The sequence below is a fragment of the Moschus berezovskii genome, chromosome 9 (genome assembly GCF_049115385.1).
Source record: "Moschus berezovskii isolate FMDL1 chromosome 9, NW_MosBer_1.0, whole genome shotgun sequence".
Classification (NCBI taxonomy): Eukaryota; Metazoa; Chordata; class Mammalia; order Artiodactyla; family Moschidae; genus Moschus; species Moschus berezovskii.
This window is the reverse complement of record NC_142468.1, coordinates 69,005,125-69,027,499: the sequence shown is the minus strand read 5'-3', so window position 1 is coordinate 69,027,499 and position 22,375 is coordinate 69,005,125. Positions and strand designations below refer to the sequence as shown.

Below are 22,375 nucleotides of genomic sequence, written 5' to 3'. Positions count from 1 at the left end.
GCATTTTTACTACACCTTGGAAAAGACCAGCTTTGCTTTAAATGGTTTTATTAAAAACTGTACCAATTGATGGGGGCAAAGATATATACACATATATGCATGTGAAGAACACAAAGCCGAATATTCTGTACAGGTTTAGAAACAATGAGTCCCCATCCCCTCCCTCTCTCCTCTTGTCTCTCTCCCAGAGGCAGAGCGCAGTGAACCCAGGACAGCTAACCTGGGAGGGACAAAATGCTACATTCTCACTAGGTCTCCCCCACAGCCCTTGTGGACCCAGGGATGAAGCAACCTGCCGGGCGATGCTCACAGAGCAGGGAGAGGCGCTGGTCTGCTGTGCGGAGAGAAGGGCAACGAAGACTAGGAGCCTGCAGAGCTCCAAGCACCTTCAGCCCGAGAGGTTGACACATCTATGAAGCGCATGGCTTGCTCTGCTGTTCCTTCAAGGCTCAAAGTGCCCACCAGCCTTGGAGACCCACTGCTCAGTGTCCCCAGGAGGCGTCACAGGCTGAGTTAAGGAGTCAGCCTGAGTAGTCTCTCACCAAGGTGTCCCCACACACAGAGGGACCCTGCAGCACCAACGTACAGAAGCCCCCACAGAGCTGATGTGCCTGCTCCTGCTATCCCTCACTTGCTCCACCCCACTTCATCAGAACTCTCTGCATGCTAACCAGGACAATCACAGTGGCTCCCCAGACCCCAAGTGGAGGAGGCCCTGGCTGGATCATGTCCCTCCTTGCCAGGTCCAACCCACCTTTGGATGAGGCTGGGCCACTAGGAACAGAGAGACAAGTCAGTTGGGCCCCTCTGAGCATTCAGGACATGCCTGTCACATAAGCCCCCTGCCCTGGGGGCTTGAGGGAGGTGATCCTTGGACTGAGCAAGAAAAGGCCCCAGGGGCAGCCTTCCACAAGTCCAGGCTTTGAAGCGGGCAAAGATAGAGAAGCCCAGCTGAGTCCTGCAACTGTCTGAGTGAGTCACACAGCTGGCCTGAGGGGGTTCCCTCCCTAGCTCTACCACCTTCCAGAAGCCCTTACTCTGGGGTTCTTAATGAGAAGAGTTGTTTTGACCCTGAACATCAGGCTTCCCTTCCCTCCAGGGCAATTCCTACCAGGGAAGAGTTTCCAGTCCCTCTCCCGAACCCCAGCCTCAGCAAACCACAAAAGCTCCACAAGTCTTCCATTACAGGTCAGGAGCCAGGTCAGACTCCCTCCCTCTGATTCTCCACCCCCTAACTGGAGACAGCCAAGCTCCTGGGGGTGGGGGCTGGGGAGAGGGAGCCCAGGGGAGGGACAGGTCTCCTGAGGTTGAACTTGAGGAATGTTCAGACCAAGTCACCAGGAAGAGGGAGAAGAGGCCCGTCTAGATCACTACACCAATTAAAAACAGCCAGCCAGGAGGAACCTCTTCCTCCTGGGACTATTCTACCTGCTGGGTTCTGGTGGGAGGGGAAGGAGGGGCAGTTCACATTTGGTCCCGGCTTGCTCAGGATAGTGAATTAGTTCCTGGCTTCGTGGAATACGGAGACAGTGCAGTCAGACGACCCTCTACCCAGCCCCAGATGCAATGTTCAGCTGAGCTCCTCAGACTGTGGGCTCAGTTCTCAGGACAGGCCACTGGACATCCTGCTCGGCTCAGCAAGTCTCTGAGGCTGATGGCTTTGCCTAGGCACCAAGGCCTGGACCATTTATTTGCGCTCTCACCCAGCTCACATGGAAAGTTTGCTAAGAGGAGGTAAAAGTGGCTGGTAAAAATAATCCTGTTTTCTTATGTATGCCACTCGAGGTATACTGGCACTCTGCCAGTCACAGCCTTGGTCCAGGAGAGGGAGAAATAACACATGTCCCATGCACATCAAAAAAATGGTGTGAAGACCCACAGGGAAGGCTGGATTTCACAATGGTCAGCCTATCCCAGCACCAGTCTCCATGCCTGTTCCCTGGGTTCCTTCTTGTAAGAAGGAACCTATCTTCTTAGCAGACAAACCATGGTATGCACCCTGAGAATACAGTTCTGACCAAGAATAGGTAGGTAATACCTCTAGAATATCCAAGCAGAACAAAACCAAGGCTGAGGCACAGTTTGAAGTCCTTCTTCAAGCCACTGTGAGCTCATAGGGTACCTTTGTGCAAATTAGGAAAGGCACCCTTCCTGTAAGTGGACACAGCCCAACACTAGGGCATACAACTTGGTGAGCAGAGCATGGGCTAGAGTCTAGCTTCCATCACCTTCCTCTGCTGGTGTCCTTGTGCAGTGAACAACCTGCCTGACCATACATCGGGATCAGTGTATCCTTCAATGGTAACGAAGACCTCCTCTCTGCACAATCAGAGGAGCTGGGACTTGTTCAGATATGAGAGTCTGCTCTGGACTCTTCCAGTTTCCCGGGGTAACCCTGGGGCCTTCTCTGCCCAGGGAAGCCATCTTTTCTTCGGGCCTCGGGCCTTGCTTCACCGTTAGCACCAATGTTCTCACATATGCAAAAATGATAATTTAATTTCTAGGTGTCTGGTTAATAGATTCCCTGCATCTTTTCAGATTCCCCGTGTCTGCTCTCAGAGCTGCCAGGCGGGCTGCTTTAAATTCTCTCCATTAGTGCCACAGCAGGGAGAGAAAAGAAGGAGTTCAGAGGCAGCGGTGATCCTGCTGAGTTCCAGAGCTTGCCTTTCTTGCCTGGCTGGACGCTGAAGAAGACGGGAAATGTGAGCCCAGCTTTGACAGTTGCTCACTCTAACCACTGTCTCTTACTCTAAAAGACACATTTCAGCTGACAAAGCCACTATGCTGGCTTCTTCCTGGATCCCACTAGGTGTGAGAAAGGAATGGGGATAAAAGGGAGGAGGTAACTGGTTTCCAAGGAAACCAAGGGGTCTGGGTTCCTCTAGGGCTTACTCTTATGGGTGGGATGGCCGCCTGGTTTCCCAGCACCTCCACAGTCCGGTCCTGTTTCTTCCGACCCTAGAGTGCTGCTCTTGGGGGTGGGACGCAGTCTGTTGGCTGGCTCTTTCAAAAGAAGACCTGACAAAGGCACAAGCTGCTGGCTACAGCACGTTGACTGGCTATTTGGCTCCTCCATGGTTGACACCCAGCCAGTCCTGGCAGCCAGAGTGGGCAGTGGTTCTGCACCTCAGGACCAATCCTGGGCTTCCAAGTGGGACCAAGGCAGACGTGAGGCCTACCCAGAAGTTTGGTTCATTTTTGCGGCACTTTTTGAGGGTCCATGGAGAAACCCAACCCTCCCTGAGGTCTGCTGGAGATGACAGGTGCTGGGCAAGAATCCCTGAGCCCTTAGGGCAGGCGATGGCTGGGCCCAGTGAGAGCCCAGACGTGGAGCTGGCTGACCCACCTAGTGAAGTTGCCATGCACAGCTGGAAAGCCCCTGGCTGAGGCCCTGGCGGGGGCGGTTAAAGCAGAGTGACCCGTCGGATAGGGGCTCCATTCACGGTGGAAGGCTGAGGGGTTTGGTGGAACCACAAGTCTAATCCAACCTCCTATCTCTTAAGTTCCTGTGGGAAAACTACAGTCCGCTGATGGGCGATCACTACCTGGTCGTCTTCAACAACCAATGACAGAAGGGTCTACTTGTCCGAGCCCTTAGGAGGTTCCACGTCACAGACACACCAGCCTCTATTTCAACAGTGTTTGACAAAGGCCCCCACTCCTGGTCGAGGCCCTGAACGGGGAAAGAGGTCCTGCTTGGGTATGTCTTATGTACACAGAGAAATTTTTAAAATAAAAACACAAAACAACAACTTCACAAGACGCAGTGTCAGTCCTCGCCGATGTCCTTCCATGGTGCCCATGTGAAGGGGGCAGCCCAGCCTCACCTGGGACCTGCCCCGTTCCTGTTCTCATCTCCATTCAAAGCGACGTTGTGTAGGAAGAGGAGGATCTGCCACCACACGCGATTTCGGTTCTGCTGGTGCTAAAAAAAAAAAAAAAAAAAAGACGATGTAACTACTAAAATGCAACCTTAGAGGACGGCTTATCATTTCCAATGCAAAAGTTCAGATCCACATGTCCCAGGGCAGCACTTTAATCCCATCAGGACAGCAAACTCAGGGGCCTGGGGGGTTTGGGGGAGTGATGAGAGAAGTGGCGATGAGGGGGAGATAGCAGAGTTCTCCATAGACAATTGCAGTGTGAACGTTAAAAAGAAAAGCCCAGGCTCTTTATGCACTGTGCACAAGAGGATTAAACTTTTTCCCCTGCTTGCAGGATTTTCCAGAGTTTAGCCAAGTGCTGCTTTTAATCAGATTGGCTCCTGAGCCCCTCAAACCTCAGCTGCACGAACAACAAACTTTCTTCAGAAAGAAAGAGAAGAAGTGCCCCCCTCTCTCCCCCAACTCCAGAGTAACACAGAGAAGAAGGGGGAAAGGCGGGGAGCCTCCATCTGCAAGTGATTTGACACTGTGAAGGTCAAAGGGTTAATCTTCCATTTAAACCACACTGCTGAGGCAGCAAAAATCTGATTTCATCCAGTGCAAACACTCACACACAGACACACACAGACACACACACACACACTTGGGCGCCTGCCCTCTCCCCCTTCCCAGCATCTTCAGCTCCGCGCTGCCCTTTTTATAGCTGCTCTTGACAGTAAGCCATAAATAATCCCTCTTGGAGCGCTTTCCTACTGACTGGAGCCAATTAAACGTTAAGCAAGAACATACTTGAAAACAAAACAAAAACAAAGAATGCACACTACTCTCTGGAGGTTATCCCAGGTCCTACTGTCAGGCAGGGAAGCTTGGGGCAAAGGTCAGGGGTCAGTGACTCACAGGACTGTGGCTGGTACCCCACCCACACAGGTATTGGCAGAGGCCCGGAGGGGACTGAGGGGTGCTGGGAGAGGCGGTCTTTGTTCTCTCTTTATCTGCCAGGGCAGGAGGACGAGGTTGGGGCCCTCTCCACGGGGTTCTCAGTGGACAGGGGAATAAAAACCTAGTGTGCAAAAAAAGGAGCCAGCACAGAGGCTGGACTTGGACTGCTGCAGCGGCCTGGGCAGCAATCACGTTTATGTGAGGTGTGCGTGTGTAGGGGGAGCTGGCGCCCCTGCAGTCTTTAACCACAGCCCCGGCCCCCACCAGGCAACTCCCAGTCAGCTGAGAAGAGGCTAGAGTAAGTCAGTGGCAGAGTTGGAAAGCGAGCCCCCAGAGCTCCTGGATTCCCAGAGCTTCCCGGGGACGTCAGGCCCTGACCCCCCTGACCTGTCCCCAGGCAACTGGGCAGGTTGCTGGGTTCCCTTCATCCTGCCTGAGGCCACAGAGAGAGAGGAGAGGTGAGACCTCAACCGAGGCTGACCTCAGGGCCCTGTCATGCATCCGTGGCCCCCCACAGCCACACCCCCATCTGCAGCAACAGCATTGCTCTTTTCCCTGCAGAAGGGGAGACCGGAAAACCCAGAAAGTCGGAGGCACGGCCCCTGCTAGGAAGGGGAGGGAAGTCAGGGTGTGCCACAGAGGAGGCCTGGCAGACTGCGCCTGGAGAGAGACTGATGGCTTCCTTGTGTTTTGTAAACAAAGACGAGTAAAAAGAGGAAACACACCAGGCTTAACAAAATCTGGTTAGAGTAAAGCAGCGTGAAAACGGACTCAGCTGCAAACCTGAAGACTCAGGCCTGCCTGCAGCAGCTGGACAGAGCACCCCCTCCTCCTGACTCCCCTCCCCAGCTGCTACCCAGGACAGGTGCAAAGGTCATGGGTGGAATAGGAGGAAAATCCAGGAAAAGACTGGTCTCTAGGGAGGCCAGTCTGCTGGAATTTAGAGGCTCCTCAGGTGCCTCTTTGAAAAGGCCAAGTAACAATAACAACCACGATCCAAACAGTCACTGTAAACTGAGCGTGTCAGGTTCTGGTTTATGTCCTTGGTTCTCAAAGTGTGGTCCACAGACCAGCAGCTTCAGCATCAGCTGGGAGCTTATAAGAAACGTATTGAATCAGAATGCATTTTTTTTTAAGATTTTTTTTTTATATGGGCCATTTTTAAAGTCTTTATTGAATTTGTTACAAGATCCCCAGGTGACTTTAAGACACATTAAAGTGTAAGAACAGCTCTACACACATTAAGCTCCTTTGATCCTCTCAACAACCCTATGACACATGTATATATTATCATGCCCATTTTACAGATGAGATCAGTCAAAGAGTTAGGAAATTTGGCCACATAGCTAGTAAGTAGCAGGGACTGGGTAAAATCCAGACCACCTGGCCCTAGAGCAATGTCCTTACTCATTACCACTGTGTGCCAAGTGCCACCACATACCTTTCTTTATACCAGAGCAGGCCCTCCATCTTCCTATTCTCTAAATCATCTCAAAACAGCTCAAGAGCCAAGGAAGGGAGATCACAGCTCTACGATCTGGGGCCTGAACCAATCCCATCTCTGTAGGCCTCAATCTCTCCCCACACTCCCCTAAGGGAGGCCACTTGCCGCTCTGGGTAACTTCCTGGGCCCGCGGTCTTTGCGGATAAGGCAAGAAAGAATCCTCACTCTAATCATGGCGGGTTCTAGGGACCCAGAAGACAGTGGTATTAGACTGGAAGGTGGAGACGTTGCTGGGAGACACAGACTGGCCTAGGTCCACAAGGGACCAGCTTTAGGAAGGACCTAGGTTCTGTGTCTCTGCCTGGGACAGGCCTCGGGGCTCCTGAATCAGGAAGGAGGCACTCTAGGCAGTGGGGAGCTCCCTGGGGCCATGAATCAGAGGACCTGGTAGGCTGGGGTCTCTCACCAGCCAGCCTGAGTCTAGGTGAAGTGGAGGTATGGTATTAGTGGTTCCCACACCTGCTGTGTCACAGAATCCACTGAGGCACTATTGCAAATACAGAGTCCTCAAGTCCCACCCAGAACAACTGGGGCAGAATCTTTAGGGAAGGACCCAAGAATTTGTATACTGAAATGCTCCCCTGAGTGACATTTTTTTAAATCAGAAGTAACATCTATTGTCTATTTTAGTCATAAAAATAATACATCTTAACTGTAGAGAAACTGGAATACAAGAAATCAGAAAAGAGAAAATAAAATGACTCATGATCCTATAGCCTAGAAGAGAACATTTCATGATTTGGTATTTTCTTTAGTCTCTTTCAATCTCCTCCCACCAGAGTAATGACTTGGCGAAGCTGGAGGTTAATCCTGCCCAGGTGCTTCTAAGGCAGCCAGGCCACACAGGCATTTAGAAACCACTGAGGTGATTTCTAACCGTAAAGCTTGGTGGTTCGGAGTTTGTCACCCACAATCACCTTCAGGATTATAACTCAGAGCTCCAACAACTAAATCCAGCCTGGTGGAGGGTCTGGGTGGGCTTGGAGAACAAGTTGCCTAGTACAGGGTCAAGCTGGTTACCCCAGCAGCCATAAGACACAGCAAGACCAGGGCCTGGGAAACCATCTATTGCCCCAGCAACCCTTTCTATGAGCACAAGCAATGCCACACATACCCCACCCAGCGTTCTTCTGCCACAGGGAAAGCTCCAGAAGGCCTTTTTCTGAAAGAACATCAAATCACCGCACAGTAAGAGAACAAGAATGCCTTGATTATGAAGAACAACAATAAATAAAATGTTTTTTAAATTTTTATAAAAGGACATTACTAGAAAGGAAAGAAAAAGGACTTGAAGGGAGGCCAAGGAGAGAAAGAGTAAGAAGAAAGGCAATCAACATTTACTGAACAGGATGAGGCACACAAAGACACGGAAACATCAGAGCACATGGATGCTTCCAGGAGAGGGTGTGGGGGAGGAAGGGAGAAGAAACGGGGAAGCAGGAAAGAGTGCGCTTGGCCTCTGATTCTCAGGCACCTGGCACATCACCTGAGATCAGTGATGACCCCTGGCACAAGGCTCAGCTCTCCCAAGCTGCTTGGGACCCCTCGAGTTTGGGAATCTACAAAGAATGGGGGTTCCCAGAAAGCATAGCCAGGGTGTCCTCAGGGCTAGAAGACTGGGGCTCAGAACATGGGAAGCTAATGGGAATTTAAGTGTACACCAGAGCTCTCAAATTTGGTCCAGAAGGTAGGACCAAGTCGTGGAAGGCAAGAATCGAGGTGAATGCCCCAAAGGAAGGGGTCCTCACATGGTGCATAAAAATGCTCTCTTCAGTTAAGAAAGCACAACCAGGATGAGAGACCTGGGGTTCTCCTATCAGCCCCTTTCCTTCGGTGGTCAGGGGATGAAGGCAGTCAGCTGACAAGTGTTGGAGTCATTCCCACTGTGTGCAAGGCACTGTGACTGAATACCCAGGGAACACGTAGGGCACACAGTAGGTATTCAACAAGCACATTGCACCGACTATAGAAAAGTCAGTGTTCCAAGATAACCTGCTTGTCTGAAGCCAGGAACAACTGATGTCTGGCCAGGTCTGAAGATGTACTTGAAGTGATAGGATCAGCCTCTTGCCTAGAGAGAGGCCCAACTATTAAAGGCTTTTTTATTTTTTTTTAAGAGCTGGCTGCAGTATCTGACAAGGTTGTATTACACATATCAAACTCTGTTTCATCCCACATGGCCTCTTCTCTAAGCACAAAGAGTGTTCCCTGCCCTCCCCTGATAAGAATCTCCCTCCGTCTCTCCCGCTTCGTATCCAATTCACACCCTCTGGGGACTCTGTGTGTCACCGGTGTACCAGATGCTCCAGCAGGAGCTAGTTCACCCTCAAAGAATTTGGGTAAAGAGCAAAGCTACACTGTAGCCCTGATTTCAAAGAACCAAACACACAAAATGCAAATTGACCAAACAGATCTGTTTATAACAATCTCATACCTAGAATGCTTTCTTATCATCTCTTTTGCTCCTCACAAAAATGTGGGCCTTAGGAAGGGCAGGTATTATTTTCAATCCCATTTTACAGATGGGGAAGCAAAGGCTCAGAAAAGTTACCCCTAATGTTAGTTGGGAGGGGGTGATTCAGAACCCTGACTCCAGAGCTGTGTTCTTTCACTAAAATATTACAGTGTATTTATTCACATTATGAAAATGATATTAACTGTTCAAAGAGAATCACCACCTAACTGCCCGCCCCCCAGTATGTTTAAAGAAATTGTTTCCAGATCATTAACTATTTAGTAAGGATACTGTGGACTAGAAAGACAATAAACGTTTCAGAGGCAGAGCTAACTGAAGATCAAACAGAAATAAAGCTAAAACTGGTCTGAAATGTTAACTTCAGATGTTCTGAAACCATGCTCAGTTTCTTTTAAAACACAGGGCAATACACTCCCTATAAAATGCCGTTTTCCTACCGCACCTCTTTCCTTCCCCATCAACTCTAAACCGACTACGGTGAGGCGGAAGCACAAAGCCTTGCTGCTGACAACAGGAATACAGAGCTAAGGAAGACCTCAGGAAAATTCCACATACAAGAAGTCAGGAAGATGTTTCTGTTTGATTCAGCAAACTTTTATCAGGTACCCAACTGAGCTAAGAGTTACAAAGGACACAAAGATAAGCAAGCGGTAAGCCTTGTCTTCAATTATTTTACAGTCTGAAGGGAAGAAAAGCAAGAACTCAGTTTCACAGGAGGCAGAGCTGGGCTGGGGTGGAGAGTGGGAGCTCCATCAGATTCTCACCTTCTGGGCTGCACCTGCTGAGGAGCAGGGGTGGGTGATGGGAAGACCATGCTTTTAGGATTAACAGTGTCACATGGGCATGTTACCCCACTTCTCAGAGCCCCGGTTTCCTATAAAATGGGGGTAATGAGGTGTCAAAGTACAAGTTGCCGTGGTGCTTAAATGAGAGAAGTATCTGTAAAGCATTGGGCCAGTGGCTACCTGGAGCAGCTCCCCAATCCCTGGTGAGGACAAGGGAAACCTGGTCCAGACTCGACTTTGTGGAGCAATTCCCTCGACACCCTCAGCCCAGAGCACCTGCCCCAGGAGCACTATCTTCTAGGCAGGCTCATGAAGTCCTGGGGGAATCCCTGACTTTTCACTCTGAGATGGGCCATGGCAGCCAGAGGCAGCCGGGTTTAGAATTCCAGGCTGCCAAGCTGGGCAAGGAATTCGGAGACCCCCGGGGGCAGCCCCACGGGCCCTGTGGGCCTACTGTCCCAAACTGCTTTTGACCCAGACACCAAGGAACGAGCAATGTGGCAAAATGGAAAAGGAAAAAAATTCTCGCCAAGAGCTTCCTCAGCCCAGCCAGCAGCACTAATGGACCTTGAAGCCACCAGTCGCCACCATGGCAACACCAATTGCTTCTCCCAGAAGGGCAACCTGGGCCCAGCTCAGTCCAAGATAGGAGGGCTTCCTCTAACATAAGTGGAGGCCACCGGCTTCAGTCCCTGGGGTGGGGGATCAGACTGTGGTTGCCACCTATGCCCCAGAGCCTTGGGTTGCCCCTCCGTGGCCTGGAGACAGGAAGTACTGAGGCCCTGACCCAGCTTCCCCTTGGGATGGCTCTGTCTCCCCCAGGCTGAGAACAGCTCCTTCAAACTACTGAGCAGCTTCTTAAGGACTCAGAGAGGAAGAGAGGCACAAGAGAGGGAGACACATATGGCTGATTCACATTGTTATACAGAACTAACACAACATTGTAAAGCAACTATACTCCAATTAAAAAAAAGTAATTATTTTTAAAAAGTGAGGGAGAGAGGGGAGTGAGGAGGGGGCCAGTCCCTTGTGGATCTACAAGGAGGGGGAGAAGGAACCCCCAAGGCTCTACCTCCCGACCTGAGGCCTCTGCAGCTGACTGTTCTCATCCCGCCCGGGGCCACTCCCTGGACGGGACGGGCAAGCCGAGCACTGAAGGCCAGACTTCTCTCCTCACCCCACACACTGGCTGTTTTTGTACTGGTCATGGAACATGCCCTCTTGGTTGCCAGACACAGATCAAAAGGCAAACCAGACTTTTTTCTTTGTCCTTCTTTTTTAATGCCTCCTCCAAATCCCTCCCTCCCATCACCCTCCCTGCCCCAGGGCGGGGGGAAAAAAAAAAACCCAAAGCCAACCCCATCCCCATGGCTTGCCTTGGTGGGGAGGGAATGGACTGTCCGGAACTATAAGGGCCTTCTCCTGGAAGAGAGAGTAGTCAGGTGCAGAGTTGTGTGGGGAACTCAGCTCTAGTCAGCCACGCTGATGACTCAGAAGCTAAATATAGCGAGCGATATAAACAGAGCCAGCCACAGAGCAAACACAGGGCCCCCAAGCCCCAGCACTGGCTCTCACGCACAGCATTCTCCACAGCCCCTCCCCCAGCCTCACTCTTCCCCAGGCACAGTCCGAGGGGCACCTCCCACTCTGGGGCTGGCTCCTAGGGACCCTTCTTACCCTAGAGAGAATCTCTGGGGCTCCTGTCCCGGGCTTCCCCATCTAGAGCCTGAACAACTTTATTAGGCATAGTCTGAACTCCAGAAAAAAACTCACCAACAAGGACAGCATCCCAAAAGGTCAGGAAGCAGTGAGGGGCTCCCTGAACAAAAGATCCAGGCTGCTGCAGAGAAGCCACTAGTTAATAAACCAAGAAAACACCAGCTCAGGTACAACTTCCAAAAGAGCTCCCCAAGAACTCCAAAATCAGGTCCAAACAAAATCCTAAAACCCATTTTCAAAAGTGTTAAATTATCTAGGCATTAATAGCTATTGTGTGTTAGTCGCTCAGTCATGGCTGACTCTTTGCGACCCCCTGGACTATAGCCTACCAGGCTCCTCTGTCCATGGGATTCTCCATGGAGTGGAGTGGGTTGCCATTCCCTTCTCCAGAGGATCTTCCCAACCCAGGGATCGAACCCGGGTCTTCTGCATTGTGGGCAGATTCTTTACTACTGAGCCACCAGGGAATTAATAGTTAAACATATTACAATTTCCAAAGGGCTTTCACATCAACTCTGCAAGGTGTGTATGAGAAACTGAGGCTGAAATAAGTTAGTTACATGATTTGTCTATGAACACAGAACTCATAAGGGACAGAGCTGGGATTTGAACCAGACTTTGTGTCTAACTCCAGGATCCTTTCTCTGACCTTACAACTAAAGATGATTTCACTGAGTGGCTGAAATTTTTCTCAGATTTCATTTTCCATAAAGACTAATTACTATTCAGGGAATTTCCAAATCTGACTCTTCTGAATGGAGCCACTCCTGGTCCAAGTGAAAAAGCGATTTCCAACAAGAATTTCAATTCTCCTGTAGCTTTACTCATTCAATGGTCTCCAGTAGCCACTTTTTTTTTTTTTAAAAAGGATTCTTGGCTTCTTAACACTGCTCAGAAATACCCCACAAAGTTCAAGATGGTGCCATTGGGACAGGAGACTTTCCTAAGGGGAGAGGACACCAGCTTTTTTCCATTCTTTGACTCATGCTGGAGGAGAACACGGCAAGGAGAATGGAAAGAAGCTGGGACTCACCTTCTGGGCCAGAGCAGCCCCTGAGCGCAGGGAGGAAGCAAACCTGTACTGCCATGTTCCCTGAAGAAGCTGGACAGACAAGAAACACCAAGGCACCGTCACAGAGCCAAGGTCAAGGTAGGCTAAGGTCACCAGACCACCACAGATCACGTGTTGCAGCTAAGTTAAGCTCACAAAGGAGCAAAGAGGGGAATCTTTCACTCCTGACCCAGCCAGAGGAAGTTAGGGGTGTGTGACCAGGTTTGGAAAGGCTTTTTCTCTCCACTCACTCTGCCACCAACTCTCCTGCTGCTTCGGAGACCCAAAGCATTAACAGCAAGCACAGCTTCTGTCTGCAATCCTTGCCCATTGGTCCAGAGAAACCATCCTGAACAGACCTCTTGGGTAGCCAGGCTAGACCTCCATCCAGCAAGCTCCTCGAGAAACATGCTGGGAGGGTTTACAGCCCGCAATAACCAGCACCAGGGTGGAATCTGGAGCACGTTGCCTTTAGGGTCACGCTGACACTCACTTTGCCATAATGCCATCCTATAATGCACTACCATCAGCACACCCTTCCCTGTGCTCCACGTCTCCTAGGGCTTCCCCTCATGTAGAAAAAGAATAAATGGAAATGATTGATGGTCCAGTGATTAAGACTCCATGCTTTCAGTGCTGAGGGCATGGGTTCAATCCCTGGTTAGGAAACTAAGATCCCACAAGCCTGATGTGGCCAAAAAAAAGAATAACTGAGGTCCCTAACCAGGGACAAAAGGTAGAAGCTTCACCTTCCCTACAGGATTCGGGGACCCATGGCCACTGTCTGGCCCTGGGACACCATCCTAGTCCGGAGAAGAGAGGAGATGGCCAGGCCCCTTCAACCTTCTTAGTGTGTCTTGAGTTGTCTTTCCTGGTTATCTAAACTCAACCCACAGTGATGGAGACTGATCATCATTCCCCCAGGAGAAATGTACAAGGACAAGGCCCATACGTGAATAGCTTGGAAGCCAATTTCTCTGAACGGGACGGGTGGAAGGGAGCCCACAGGAGGCAGCTCTGCTTAGGGACTAGCTGGACAGGTGGGCTGGAAGATGTGAATGGACAAGAACAAATGTGGGGGATGATCAGGATTATAGAGACAAAGGAAACAAGCATTAAAGAATACCTACTGTGTGCCTGGAATTCAGATAGGTGTTTTCTCACTGAATCTTCATGATCAAATTCTGCGACATTAGGCCTAATTTATAGAAGAGGAAATAAGCTCTGCCAGATCAAGTGTCTTCCCAGTGGCTTGTAGCTGGCAGAGCTGGCTTTCAAACCTGGGCCTTCAGACTTTGTATCTGAAGCCTCGAGACTTAACCCTAAATTACTTCCACCCCTGTGCCTCAGTATCCTGCTTGCAGAGATGAGGGGAAGGAACAGGGAAAGAAGATGAAGGATAAGAATGTAAAAGTGACAACAGTTTTGTGTGGATATGAAATATCTAGACGTTAGTTTATATTGTAATCAAGTTCAGAAAATGACTCACTTCTTAAAACTAGCTGCTAAAAGGCCCTACACATGCCAGCACTCCATCTGCCCATGGCCATGATCCCAGTCCTTCCCACAGGATGGGCTCCCAGGGACATGAGCAGGGTGAGTGGGGAGGAGGGGGATAAAAGTGAGAAGACTCCCATGGACAAAAAGCCTGGCTCTTTGCAATGGAAAATTTGGGAAAACCAGCTCTAGGCCTCATTGGCCGGCCTCCTGCCACTGCACGGTAGGAGAAGGTAGCTGGCAGGATGGTGAGGGGCACAGGGAAGTCAGGAGCCAGCAGTGAGGAGGTGCAGAGCTGGGGAGATTCTCCTCTAGTTCTCCTCCCACTCTGCTGCTCTGCCCCTCCTCCTCCCAAGCTGAACCAGGCCCTCGAAAAGACAGCTCTGCACTGGGGTCAGTGATGCCAGCAAAGGGCAGGGTCAGACCTTGGGATCAGGGCCAGCTTCTCCTGTGCGGGACTGAGTTGGGAAGAAATGGCCCTGGGTTGAGTTCTAGTCCTGTGCCAGGGCCCAACTGGGCAAAGGAGGCCTCCCAGCCTGCTTCCAAGCCTATAAGAGTTCACCAGTAGATGGTGGAATATTCTGGGAAACCACTGTTGAGAGAGATCAGGTCTAATGGGAATGCAGAAAACTGCCTTCCAGACAGTCCCCCAGGTGAGTCCAGGAGACCTAAAGCCACTGTGTCCTCTGTCAGTTGCAGCACTGGGGCTCGGAGCTGCAAGCTCAGACCAACCACAGGCCTACACAACCAGAGGAAAGTGAATGGGTAGGAAGAAGGCCAAGAGGCAGAAATCAAGAACCAGAGTGGACTGAAGGGAAAACCCTAAGCCAAGTTTCCACAGAACAATCAAAGGAGGGAATAGGGGCTGGAGCTTGGAGCCAGAGGAGGCAGCCAGGCTGCGTTATTATCTAAGCACAGGGCCAACCTCCCTTCCTGAGGGACTGGGGGACCCACCAGGACCAGGTCTAACCCCACGTTTCCCTCAGAACCCCTTGGCAGGGACTCTCACCTTGGCAGAGACTAACCCCTTACGGCTGGATCTCAGGAAACCTAAACTCAATTTCTGTCTCCCCACCCCACCTCCTGCCAGGTGCTGGCCATTTGGTCCTCAAGTCAAACCTATTATCAATAGCTCTCCTCTGGTCACCTGAATTTCTATGTCTAACCTCAGGGTCTGCTCAATTATGGTGGATTAATTATTCTCTTGATTTCCTAATATACAGTCAGATATAGACATGCATACACACACACACACACAGACGACTAGGCAAGGACACTGTCCCAGAGGCAGGGAATGTGTTCATTTCCAGGTGGCATGACTTTGCTTCAGTGGTGGTTGTACTAGGAGGGATCCAGCCTCAGGCTCCTCTCCCCACCTTGGCAGCCATCCAGAAAGTCAGCCCAGGGAGGAAGGGTTAAGTGCCCAGGGGCCGGGCCAGACTGCCGCTGCAGAGCCAGGCAGCCTCCAGCCCGAGGCACGGAGGGCTCCTCCACACGAGCCCGCCAGCCGCCGCCTTTGTTGATGGGCTCTGCCACAAGCTCCACTGACACGCGATGCTCCGCCCTGGCGGGCTGGTGCCAGGCTGCCCGCCGAGCACCCGGTCGCTGGTCTGGAGAGACTCTGAGGTACACACTCTCCAGAGTCCCGGCCCTGGTTTCCAGACAGAGACAATGAGGAGCGGCCTCCCCAGCTGGAAAGTGTCAGGTTACAACCGGTTCCACCACTTTTCCCAACTCAGACCCGTCCAGGCCTTGGTTACCCATTTCCCACTGTACCGCAGACAGGTACCTCCGACTGTCCAGTTTTCCTCAGCACCTTGAAAAATCTTCCCCTTAGGCTCGGCAAGGGACCATCTCCCACTGATGAACTCAGTAAGAGACAGTGTGTCAGTCAAGGCTGCAAGAAGCTATGCCATTCTCCGGAAGAGATTGGAGCATTTCCCAGGGGCCTGAGCTGAAAGTAGGCAGATAAACAACTTGGATCTCAGAGGTGAGACCAAGAGCACTCATCCAGCCGGGCCCATTCTCGATTTCCAGTTAAAAAGAATCACGGTAACATGGGGCCTTAAACGTGGGGCCTGGCAGAGACAGAGTTGCTGAGGCAGGCCCCAGCCCCATAGCCCCAGCAGATGCACACCACCTCCCCCCACCAAGCCCCAATGCCTACTTGCTGCATATGAAGCCGATGGAACTGGTCTGCAATGCACTGGAGTTTTCGGGCAATCTGTATCTCTGCTCGATGTTGCCACTGCCCTTCAGGGGGTTGCTCACCAAGGGGCAAGCCTGCAGGGAAACTGGCAGGAAGGGGGAGCCGGTAGCCAGCATTGCCTGCAAAGACAGAGGGCCCACATCTCAGCAAGCTCCACCACTGCCCCATCTTCCCCATGCCTGCCACCCCTAGTCAAGACCCAGAGTCAAGGGTAGACTCTAGTACGGGAAGGGAGAGGAACTGAGCCTGCCTTTCTCAGGGCACTCTGCCAAATGTGGACAGCCTGACTTGCCTGCTGCCCAAGAGTGTGAAAGCTGATGCCAGGCTTCCCTTCAGCCCTCCCTTCACTGGCAGTGCCATGGCAAAGGTAATAAGTGTGGCTGAACTTGCCAACCTTCTGTCCTTATTTACCCAGCTACAGTTGACCACAATTTATTATTCATTTAGTAGCAGCAGACTGAAGCTCTTCTCTAGAAAAACATTGGAGGCAGCTCTCCAGAGATCCTGACTTGAGCAGAGCAAGGGACAGAGAAAGAAAATCAGAAATTAACCTCACTTTTTAGTGTAGCAGAGAAAGGCTGGTTTCAGACCCTGAAGCTCTGGGCAGTGGCACAAAAACATAGGGAGAGAAGACGCCTCTGAGCCACAGATTAGCCAAGTTCCCCTCTGGAGCCAGCCCCAGGCCAGACATCTAGACCTGCTCTCCTTACTGATCAAGTGCCGGTCACCGAGCTGCCGCTAGGGGCGCCCACTTGCTCCTGTCTTTCCCTCCTGCCGGCCCGCATGCCTTATCCATCTTCTCAGACTCCTGCCAGAACTACTTTGCCTGAATCGTCCTACAGTGCAGCTCCTTCTGGGAATAACTGCAGTGTCTCCTCAATCGGCTCTATCAGACCCAGCAAGATAGCCTCTGAACCACACTTTCCTCCATAAGTTTTGTGCTAAATGAAGAACACTGGCTATCTAACCCTGCCCTTTTGCCAGAGGAGGGTAAATTGCTAATAAAACCAACCACTGAAGCCCACAAATGAAGGAGTCTTATCTGACTGAGCCTTGGAAACAGCCCCTTTGCTGGCAATGAGCCTAAGCAGGCCCAACCTCTTTCTCCAGTTCCCCTTCCAAACACAGAAAGTCCCAAGTGACAACTGGGGCAGGGGACCTTCTGCCTCCAGGAAACTTCTCTCCCAGAACAAGCTGGGTTTTCCCCTTCAGTGTCAACAGCGAGTCACAGATCCCCCAGCCTTCTCCAGGGCAACACTAGCCACTTTACGGAAGGTACATCACTATTACGACACAAAAGGCTGGGCCACTCAACAGGCCACGATATGTAAAAGCCAAGACCCAGGTACCCTTCTTCCAACCCAAGGAGACATCATGGACCCAAGGATCCCTCCAGAAAGGGACAAATGAGCAGAAAAGAATGGCAAGGCAATCTGTCCTGCTTGTGGCCTAAGGAGCACAGGCAAGAAGCAGTATATGAGCAGAGAGACAGCAGGTGAAGAGTTAAGGGATCAATAGCCCCCTGCTGCTCAATTTGGGGAAGGAAATAGCAAAGAGCAGGTCTGGGGAGGGAAAGTCCCCTCTTTTCCCCCAGTCTCTAAGGGAGGAGTCCTGAAGCTAAGAGCACTCACCATAAAAGAGTCGCTGGGGCTCCTCAGTCACCCCACAAGGCAGCATAACACCCTGGCTCGGGGAAGCTGGGCTGAGAGTCTGGGTAGCCTTGTCTTCCTGGCTGGTGGGTCGAAGCCCAGGGCCACAGCAGTGCGTGAGAGGGAAGAGCTGCAGACGGCTGAGGGGGCAGTCCAGCTGGCTCTGGGCAAACAGGTCAGCAGAGAGCAAGCTCCTGGGCTGGGTCCCCGGCTCCCCATCCTCTGGCTGGAATACGTCATCCTCCAGCTCCTCCACACACTGGGGTGGCTCCATCTCCCCTGTGAGGGTGCAATGCAGGCATCCGGGAGGCTGCCCCTACCCAGGCTCTACCTGGAAGGACTTCCCGCCCTTTCCTTCTTTCCTGCTCCCCCTTCTTATGTGGACAAGTGGGCCCAGGCACTGATGACAGTCCACCCTACAGATAAAGCATTGCAAAGGGTGACAACCCACCCCCAAACGTGAGCTGCCTTGCAGTTCCAGGATTCTCCATGTTTCTTCCCTGCGCCCACTTGGAGCTACCTTCCCCTCAGCCTCCTCTTTGGACCCAGGCTGGTCACAGTCACACAGGTGGACTGCTACTGACTCTCAGCCATAGCAGGGGTAGGGTCAGCTGCTACAAGCCCGGAGGGTACCTGGAGAGACGTCAACAAGACTAGCCTCTGTGAGTGGCTGTGGGAGGGCAGAGGGCGCTGTGACTGGCTGTACCCACAGTGCTCACCACACACACACACCCCCTTGCTGGCCTGAGGAGTAACCATCAAGTTCTCATCTCAGTCTGAGCAGAGCTCCAGGCTGGGCAGCAAAAACAAAAGCCAGCAATCCTAGCCTGGCCAGGTTCCCTCCAAACCTGCTAAGCCCCGCCCAAGACTCTAGTCTCCACCCGCTGCTTGCTCAACACAACAAACAGGCTCAACGATGTGGTAAGAGTGTGTCCTGGGAGAGAGAGGGGGAGAAAAACCGAAGTTAGTCATTGCAGCTGCCCTCTCAGCAGAGGAGAGCTATCTGCCTACCATAGCTTAGCCGAGAGGAGAGGTCCGGCATCCAGCAAAGTGCCCAGAATTCCCCAGCTCAGTGTGGCGTCACTAATCTCCACAACTTCAAATCCTTCCCCACAGCCTACCATTCCTGCCAGCACCGAACCTGAGATGGGTACAACCTGCCTCATAGAAGGAAGTGAAATTCAGCCCTCTCTCTGTGACCTCACTTGCTGCCTGAACTCAGGTTGTTGATTTGAGTTTCTTGGTGATAAAGAAGTTCCACTTGCTCCACTTGATGGCTCTTGGAAGTATGAGCGTGCAATCACCCAGCTTCTTGCGCTCAAAGTCAGTCTCCGATACACACACCAGGAACCCCTCAGGGTCCCTGGGGCAGTCAGAAAAGCAACCACCTGAATGGTTAAGGATACAGAGAAATGGTGTTTGTCACTGCCAGAGTCAATTAGAGGTCCCCTGGGAATTCTGTCTTCCAGTCTCTTGCCCTTGAAGAACAAGTCAAATGGTCTGTGGGTTGGTGAAGTACTTAGAGGAAGCTCAGTTAATTCAAGAATCTTGGCTTTCTCAAACGCAAGCTTTCTTTAAGGTGCCTGCTTCAACTCTCCCTCCATCCCATCCTGTCCTTGAGCTATCTATGGTCCCTATCCTGCCCTCTTCCCTGCCCACTTGGATGGCAACAAAAGGCACATGGTTTCTTGGGACAGTGTCTTCCTAAAAGGTGTGAGAGAACTAGTTTATCAGCGCCAGGAAACAAGGCATCCTGTAGAAAGGACCAAACGCTGTCCTGCCAGTCACCTGGCAGGGGTTCCCCTCCTGCCCTTCCACCTCCTCTATGCAAGCTGGCAATCCCAAGCTAAGATGGGGCCCTCCAAAGCCAATAGCAAGCAGCAGTCATTGTCTTGGCTCTTCCTTTGAAGCTTATCACCTCTCCCACCCCCTCCCAGCAAAGCCCCAAAGTTAGCCCTTGCCTGCACTGGACAGTGGGGGAGGTGCAGCCAGAGGGTGTGGGTCTGCCAGACTAGGGAGACCCTTCTCACTCTCCACAGGTGGGAGCCTTCAGAGGGGTGCTGGGCAAGATCAAGCGCAAACTGGGATACAGTAAAGAGACTTCTTCTCCCCTTCCCCTGAGCTGAAGAGGTGGTGTCCAAACAGGCAGCAGGAGGGCACTTCCTAAGTGCAGTACTAGAGAAGCAGTCCCAGCAAGGAGACCTAAAACCTGCTGGAGCCATCCCAGCTCTTACGGAGCTAACAAGGATGCTGAACTCAGACTCCTCCTCCTCCTAGGAGAAGGCAGTAGCCAGACATTCTGAACCTCTTCGAGGGCTAAAATCTGGGAACGCACGCATACAACATACACACACACTCACGCACTCACACAACACACAGCAGACCTGGGTGACTCCAGGGGAGAATCTCAGCCTCCGAGTCGTGATGCCAGGGTTCCGTGCCAGGGTCCAGCGTGACGAGCACTCGGGGGCTTGGCGCCCAAACTCAATTGAGAAGGAGGGGGAAAAGCCCAGCTGTTAAGGAGAGGAGCCTTCAGACTCCGCAGGGATGTAGGACGTCCCACAACTCCCTACCCTACCCCAATGTCAGATCCAGAGACCGGGCCATTCTCGGGCGCCCAGATCTGCTCAGCGGGGAAGCGCAGGTTTCCCTGCCCACCTGGACCCAAGTTATTAGAGATTCAAATGCTACTAGCCTCCGCATTCCTTTGTGGAGCAGCGCACCTACATGTGGGTTCTGTACCCCGTTCCCACACCCCAGTGCCCCAGTCCATGGTCACTCCAGACGCCCGCAGCCCAACCCTTCCCGGGCCCCCACGCGCAGCGCGATCCTCTCCCCACTTCCCCAAGGAGGTGAGATCCAACTCCGCCCGGCCCTTGGCCGCCCAGGCGCTCACCCGGCAGCAGCGGGCGGCGGGAGGCGCGGGCAGGGGCGGCGGCGGCAGGAGGCGGGCTGGCTCGGGTGGAGGCCACTCTGCACCGCGCCGTATTGTTTCCAAAATACGCCCGCTCGGGGCATCCCGCAAACAGCTGATGAGGCCCCGCCTCCGGAGCGTCACACGGATGACTGGCCAATGGAGAGTGGAGCCCGAAGTCCCGGGCTGGGCGGCTGCCAGGGACTGTCACGATTGTACGAACCTTCCCTTGGAAACATTGCAAGGGACCGAGCCAAATTCCGAGCTCAGCCAGAAACGCAATTGGAGCGCCGTCGCCCACGCAGATTCGGTTCCGAACACGGACTTTGGAAGCACTCGAGAGCCTTTTAGTCCTCCCTATTAGGAGGGAGATAGGGGGCGCCAAAGTGATTTTTGTCTTCTCTTTCATGGGTATGGTCTGAATAATTTTGGCGCGTCCAGAAAGGGAGAGGAAGAGAAGGAAGCGGGGAGATTTTAGACGATGAGGCTGGCAGCATCCAGAAGGTGGATCCCGGCCACCTGGTAGCAAAGCATCTTCCCGGCTGCTGGGCAGGTCAGAAGCAAACTCCAGCCCCCAAAGCTGTAGGAAGCTTGAAAACATATGTGACTGACACTGTTATCTCAAGTGACATTCAGACCAAACGTATCTAAAGGGACCCACAGGCTCTCTTCTTGACTGGGAATGGACAGTCAAACAAAATTAACATCTGGCTGAGGAGAGGAGAGATCAGGAATGCAGGGGCTCCTTGGGCAGTTGACACACATCCTGCTTATGGCAGCACTGAGAGATGGTGCTAGGGCTCCAAGGAAAGCAACGTGTCCTGCAAACCACGTACTATCGGCAGGGGTGTCTATGGGCTAGTTCACAAACATTTCTTAAACACCCGCATTGTGCCAGGTACTGGGCTAGGTACCAAAAACCTGGTACCTGCCCTCAGGGAGCTTACAACCTACTCAGAGAAGCAGACCAGAAGATAATGGAAAGCAACATGAAATGTGGTAATGCCAGGGATAATGACTGCTGGGAATGCAGAAAAATTCAGAATGCTAAGACTGGGGAAGGCTTTAGGGAGGTGGTTTTTGAATTGGACCTTGAAGGATGGGGCAATTTTTCAATCAGGAATACCAGATAAAATAGCCAAGACCTAGCTTTAGCATGATCAAACGCTGAACTGGAGAATTTGTCAAGGGATCAAGGGCAGGGGATCGTGTAGGATCATTGGGTGCACAGCTGGACTAAGGAAGGGTGAGCATGGGCAGGGAGATTCAGATCAAATTACAGAGGTGTCCCTGGAATGGCAGCTGAGGAATCTGTACTTTATTCGAGAGGCATAGGTCAGACAGCAAAGATTTCATAGAAGATGATTGACTTGACCAAGCCTGGATTTTAGGGAAAATAAATGAAGAGGCCAGAAATCAGTGAAAGGGAGTCAGTCCCTGCAACAGATTAGGTGAGGGATGATGGGGCTTGACCAAGGGGACAGTGGGAACTGGCAGTGGGGACCACCAAGTTGCTCTCTCTGAGTTTGTAAACTCAGATTTAAGCTAAGGTGGAGCTGGGACTCTTAGCCCAGTGGAGCCTAAAGTCTCCTTGTCCCTTTTTCCTGCTCATTCTGTCCCTAACTCCTTCAAAGGGTACCTAAGAAAGTGGGCCAGGCATAATGAGGGCTGTGGTTGCTAGGGTGGGAAAATGCTATCCCCAAAAGATGGAGAAGAGGGAAAAGGGAAAGGGGCAAGAGTAAGCTTGG

General features: G+C 52.0%; 1 protein-coding gene across 13 annotated transcripts; it reads right to left on the bottom strand.

The window, feature by feature from the left end:
• Positions 1 to 31: 31 nt before the first annotated feature.
• On the bottom strand, positions 32 to 20,745 carry BMF (Bcl2 modifying factor). 13 transcript variants are annotated; one of them, XM_088839805.1, is made up of 7 exons: positions 20,610 to 20,745; positions 20,098 to 20,226; positions 18,919 to 19,101; positions 18,562 to 18,647; positions 17,696 to 17,992; positions 16,023 to 16,183; positions 32 to 3,925 (listed from the first exon to the last, which is right to left on the bottom strand). In XM_088839805.1, the coding sequence occupies exons 5-7, from the start codon at positions 17,985 to 17,987 to the stop codon at positions 3,824 to 3,826; spliced, it is 555 nt and encodes a 184-aa protein (XP_088695931.1). In that variant the 5' UTR covers positions 17,988 to 17,992; positions 18,562 to 18,647; positions 18,919 to 19,101; positions 20,098 to 20,226; positions 20,610 to 20,745; the 3' UTR covers positions 32 to 3,823. The 13 variants fall into 13 exon arrangements, with proteins under 13 accessions (XP_088695931.1, XP_088695928.1, XP_088695926.1 ...); XM_088839802.1 differs by having other exon boundaries at positions 18,562 to 19,101; XM_088839800.1 differs by lacking the exon at positions 18,562 to 18,647 and having other exon boundaries at positions 18,725 to 19,101.
• Positions 20,746 to 22,375: the final 1,630 nt, after the last annotated feature.